At 43.4% G+C, this 5130-nt stretch overlaps 1 protein-coding gene across 1 annotated transcript; it reads left to right on the top strand.

Annotated features, from left to right (window-relative positions):
* Nucleotides 1-1500: 1500 nt before the first annotated feature.
* Nucleotides 1501-1935, top strand: LOC140672702 (uncharacterized). The gene has a single exon (XM_072905090.1). It carries the CDS (start codon nucleotides 1501-1503, stop codon nucleotides 1933-1935), a length of 435 nt encoding a protein of 144 aa, XP_072761191.1.
* The last annotated feature ends 3195 nt before the right edge of the window (nucleotides 1936-5130 follow it).

Below are 5130 nucleotides of genomic sequence, written 5' to 3'. Positions count from 1 at the left end.
CCCATTACGCACGATAGCGCTGGGGTCGTGGACAGATTCTATAAGGTATTTTTCCGCGAGGTGGATGAGATATTAAGAAAAAGGGCAGTAAAAAGCTCTGCGCCGGGCCCCGATGGTGTCCCCGCGAAAATCCTCAAAAAGTGTCCGGACGAGTTTGTGAGAAGCATTCGATCAGTCTTTACACATTGTTTGAGAGAGGGCATCTTCCCTAGAATTTGGAAGAAAGTCAAATTAGTGCTAATTCCTAAGGGTGAATCCTCCCCTGGAAGTATCCCCAAAACTCGACCAATCTGCCTCCTTGACGACTTGGGAAAGGCATTCGAACGCCTTATAATTAACCGAATGAGGAAAGATGAGGAGACGAATGGACTTGCTGCATTAGCCAAACACCAGTACGGATTCAGGCAAGGAAGATCAACAACAGACGCTCTTAACCTGGTAAAAACGACAATTAAATCGGTAACAGGAAGAAACGGCTATGTTATAGCCGTTAGTTTAGATATTACAAACGCTTTTAACTCCATCTTTTGGCATGTAATAAAAAGAGCTCTTATTAAAAAGCGATATTCAAGATACATCCGGCGAATAATTGACGGATATTTATCCGATAGAATTATTGAGTTCTTGACTGAAAGAGGTACCGAAATTGTCCCAATGACCGCGGGTGTTTCCCAGGGATCGGTTCTCGGGCCCACACTCTGGAACATTGGGTTCGACTCTGTTTTGAAGCCAAGCGATGAGGAGGGACGGCTCATCATATGTTTTGCGGACGACACGCTCATTCTAGCGGAAGCGGATTCCTTACCGGAGGCAGTCGATCGGGCGAATCACCAACTGGAAATTACGGTTGGTCGGATCCGTGCGTTGGGCCTGACAGTGGCGATACATAAGACCGAGGCGGTGGTCTTTTACCCCCGAGGGGGGAAACCTAACAAACTACCATCGGTTAGGATAAGAAGAGAGAATATACCCATTCAAGAACATATGAAATATTTAGGGGTAATGATCGATAGTAGGCTAAATTTTCATCCCCATTTCACCTACATCGAACAAAAACTCTCCAAAATGTCGCGCGCGTTGGGGAGATTGATGCCCAACCTCAGGGGCCCAAACGAAAATAAGCGCAAACTCTACGCGAACGTGTTGTCCTCGGTGGGTATGTACGGTGCTCCGATATGGTGTAGCGCTCTTAGAAGATCGAAAGAACACCAGAGGAATTTAAATCGAGCGTGGAAACGCATCGCGATCCGGGTAATATCGGCCTATAAAACGGTAGCATTGGACGCGGCTCTTCTACTGGCTAGGCTTCCCCTGTTAATTCTTCTGGCGGACGCGAGACGTAGAATATACGACGAAAACTCCAGGTTGCGCAGAAGAAAACAATTAACAGCACAAAGAACCAGAGCCATTAGAACGGAGGAGATGCTCACGCTCAGAGAAGAATGGCTGGACCACCTCAGTCGGAGGGGAAATTGAGGGCGGATAACCATCGAAGCGGTGATGCCTGAATTCGACTGTTGGTTGGACAGAGGCCATGGCCGGGTCTCTTTCCATCTAACGCAACTTCTTACTGGTCACGGCTGTTTTTCCGCGTTCCTGTATAAGATAAGGAAATTAGATAATCCTAGGTGTACCAGTTGTGGTGGAGCAGTCTTAGACACGGCGGATCACACCTGGCGTATATGTTCCCGTTGGGAAATAAACAGGAGAGAACTTGTGGAAATTGTTGGTCCTGATTTGTCCTTTCGGGGGATTGTGCATGCTATGCTGAGAGGTGAGAGAGACTGGAACGCGGTCTCTTCCTTCGCCAATAGCGTGATGTGTATCAAGGAGGAGGAGGAACGTGCTCGTGAGGGAATCCTGCCCGATCCGTATCTCACATTTCCGCCTGATACTCAAGAGGAGATGGCCCAACTGGACAGTGAAATAGACTAATGGGAGAATTTCCATTCATCTTACCAATATTTAAACGAAGATAATGCTAGAATTAGAATTAAAAAAATTAAAAATAGAATTAGAGTTAAGTTAATCAGTGGGCATCAGCAGTACTCTAAATCATTTAAAGTACAGGACATTTCTGATGCCCACAGAGTAAAAAATTCTTAAAATGGAATGAATAGCAGAGTGTATATTACCTATAAGAGTATAGTAACAAAATAATAATAATAGCGGTGCCCTAGATTCTTAGTTTTTTATTCTAGCAGGTTCATGATCTAGGAAGAGACGAAGGTTTGACGGAAACTTCAGCTTCCAACTTCACGCACCATCGCCTCACAAATAAGGGACCTGCAAAACCATATGTTCGCTGGGTTATAATACCAAGAACTGAAACATAGAACCTCCCATGCCATCCCAGGTCCCCAATAAGTTATCCCCGGTCCCCGAGGGAGGGCCACCAGTCGAAGAACAGGATTATCAAACAGAAGTATCTAACACAGAGATGGCTGGACAAGCCTAGCTTCCGTCCGGGTCGCGGAAGAATGCTCGCGCGTACCCGTGGCCCGGACACATGGAGAAGATAGCAGGACTTACCTGCAGTGGGCGAATCTCAACACCCGCCCCCGGGGGGGAGAGTTTAGTTGGTAGGACCGGCCGGGCGCTTGCGCCGACGGGCCGGGTGAGTCCAACACTACCCTCGGGAAAACCCGGGGGTGTGCCTAAACGCATTCTCTTCTCCCTCCGCTTGGTAAAAAAAAAAAAAAAAAAAAAAAAAAAAAAAAAAAAAAAAAAAAAAAAAAAAAAAAAAAAAAAAAAGGTTGGGTTGGGTTGGGTTGGGTTGGTTAGGTTAGGTTAGGTTAGGTTAGGTTAGGTTAGGTTAGGTTAGGTTAGGTTAGGTTAGGTTAGGTTAGGTTAGGTTAGGTTAGGTTAGGTTAGGTTAGGTTAGGTTAGGTTAGGTTAGGTTAGGTTAGGTTAGGTTAGGTTAGGTTAGGTTAGGTTAGGTTAGGTTAGGTTAGGTTAGGTTAGGTTAGGTTAGGTTAGGTTAGGTTAGGTTAGGTTAGGTTAGGTTAGGTTAGGTTAGGTTAGGTTAGGTTAGGTTAGGTTAGGTTAGGTTAGGTTAGGTTAGGTTAGGTTAGGTTAGGTTAGGTTAGGTTAGGTTAGGTTAGGTTAGGTTAAAAAAAAAAAAAAAAGGTTAGGTTAGGTTAGGTTAGGTTAGGTTAGGTTAGGTTAGGTTAGGTTAGGTTAGGTTAGGTTAGGTTAGGTTAGGTTAGGTTAGGTTAGGTTAGGTTAGGTTAGGTTAGGTTAGGTTAGGTTAGGTTAGGTTAGGTTAGGTTAGGTTAGGTTAGGTTAGGTTAGGTTAGGTTAGGTTAGGTTAGGTTAGGTTAGGTTAGGTTAGGTTAGGTTAGGTTAGGTTAGGTTAGGTTAGGTTAGGTTAGGTTAGGTTAGGTTAGGTTAGGTTAGGTTAGGTTAGGTTAGGTTAGGTTAGGTTAGGTTAGGTTAGGTTAGGTTAGGTTAGGTTAGGTTAGGTTAGGTTAGGTTAGGTTAGGTTAGGTTAGGTTAGGTTAGGTTAGGTTAGGTTAGGTTAGGTTAGGTTAGGTTAGGTTAGGTTAGGTTAGGTTAGGTTAGGTTAGGTTAGGTTAGGTTAGGTTAGGTTAGGTTAGGTTAGGTTAGGTTAGGTTAGGTTAGGTTAGGTTAGGTTAGGTTAGGTTAGGTTAGGTTAGGTTAGGTTAGGTTAGGTTAGGTTAGGTTAGGTTAGGTTAGGTTAGGTTAGGTTAGGTTAGGTTAGGTTAGGTTAGGTTAGGTTAGGTTAGGTTAGGTTAGGTTAGGTTAGGTTAGGTTAGGTTAGGTTAGGTTAGGTTAGGTTAGGTTAGGTTAGGTTAGGTTAGGTTAGGTTAGGTTAGGTTAGGTTAGGTTAGGTTAGGTTAGGTTAGGTTAGGTTAGGTTAGGTTAGGTTAGGTTAGGTTAGGTTAGGTTAGGTTAGGTTAGGTTAGGTTAGGTTAGGTTAGGTTAGGTTAGGTTAGGTTAGGTTAGGTTAGGTTAGGTTAGGTTAGGTTAGGTTAGGTTAGGTTAGGTTAGGTTAGGTTAGGTTAGGTTAGGTTAGGTTAGGTTAGGTTAGGTTAGGTTAGGTTAGGTTAGGTTAGGTTAGGTTAGGTTAGGTTAGGTTAGGTTAGGTTAGGTTAGGTTAGGTTAGGTTAGGTTAGGTTAGGTTAGGTTAGGTTAGGTTAGGTTAGGTTAGGTTAGGTTAGGTTAGGTTAGGTTAGGTTAGGTTAGGTTAGGTTAGGTTAGGTTAGGTTAGGTTAGGTTAGGTTAGGTTAGGTTAGGTTAGGTTAGGTTAGGTTAGGTTAGGTTAGGTTAGGTTAGGTTAGGTTAGGTTAGGTTAGGTTAGGTTAGGTTAGGTTAGGTTAGGTTAGGTTAGGTTAGGTTAGGTTAGGTTAGGTTAGGTTAGGTTAGGTTAGGTTAGGTTAGGTTAGGTTAGGTTAGGTTAGGTTAGGTTAGGTTAGGTTAGGTTAGGTTAGGTTAGGTTAGGTTAGGTTAGGTTAGGTTAGGTTAGGTTAGGTTAGGTTAGGTTAGGTTAGGTTAGGTTAGGTTAGGTTAGGTTAGGTTAGGTTAGGTTAGGTTAGGTTAGGTTAGGTTAGGTTAGGTTAGGTTAGGTTAGGTTAGGTTAGGTTAGGTTAGGTTAGGTTAGGTTAGGTTAGGTTAGGTTAGGTTAGGTTAGGTTAGGTTAGGTTAGGTTAGGTTAGGTTAGGTTAGGTTAGGTTAGGTTAGGTTAGGTTAGGTTAGGTTAGGTTAGGTTAGGTTAGGTTAGGTTAGGTTAGGTTAGGTTAGGTTAGGTTAGGTTAGGTTAGGTTAGGTTAGGTTAGGTTAGGTTAGGTTAGGTTAGGTTAGGTTAGGTTAGGTTAGGTTAGGTTAGGTTAGGTTAGGTTAGGTTAGGTTAGGTTAGGTTAGGTTAGGTTAGGTTAGGTTAGGTTAGGTTAGGTTAGGTTAGGTTAGGTTAGGTTAGGTTAGGTTAGGTTAGGTTAGGTTAGGTTAGGTTAGGTTAGGTTAGGTTAGGTTAGGTTAGGTTAGGTTAGGTTAGGTTAGGTTAGGTTAGGTTAGGTTAGGTTAGGTTAGGTTAGGTTAGGTTAGGTTAGGTTAGGTTAGGTTAGGTTAGGTTAGGTTAGGTTAGGTTAGGTTAGGTTAGGTTAGGTTAGG

Source organism: Anoplolepis gracilipes, chromosome 13 (assembly GCF_047496725.1).
Source record: "Anoplolepis gracilipes chromosome 13, ASM4749672v1, whole genome shotgun sequence".
Lineage (NCBI taxonomy): Eukaryota > Metazoa > Arthropoda > Insecta > Hymenoptera > Formicidae > Anoplolepis > Anoplolepis gracilipes.
The sequence above is the reverse complement of the archived record's forward strand: the minus strand, read 5'-3'. Positions and strand labels throughout refer to the sequence as shown.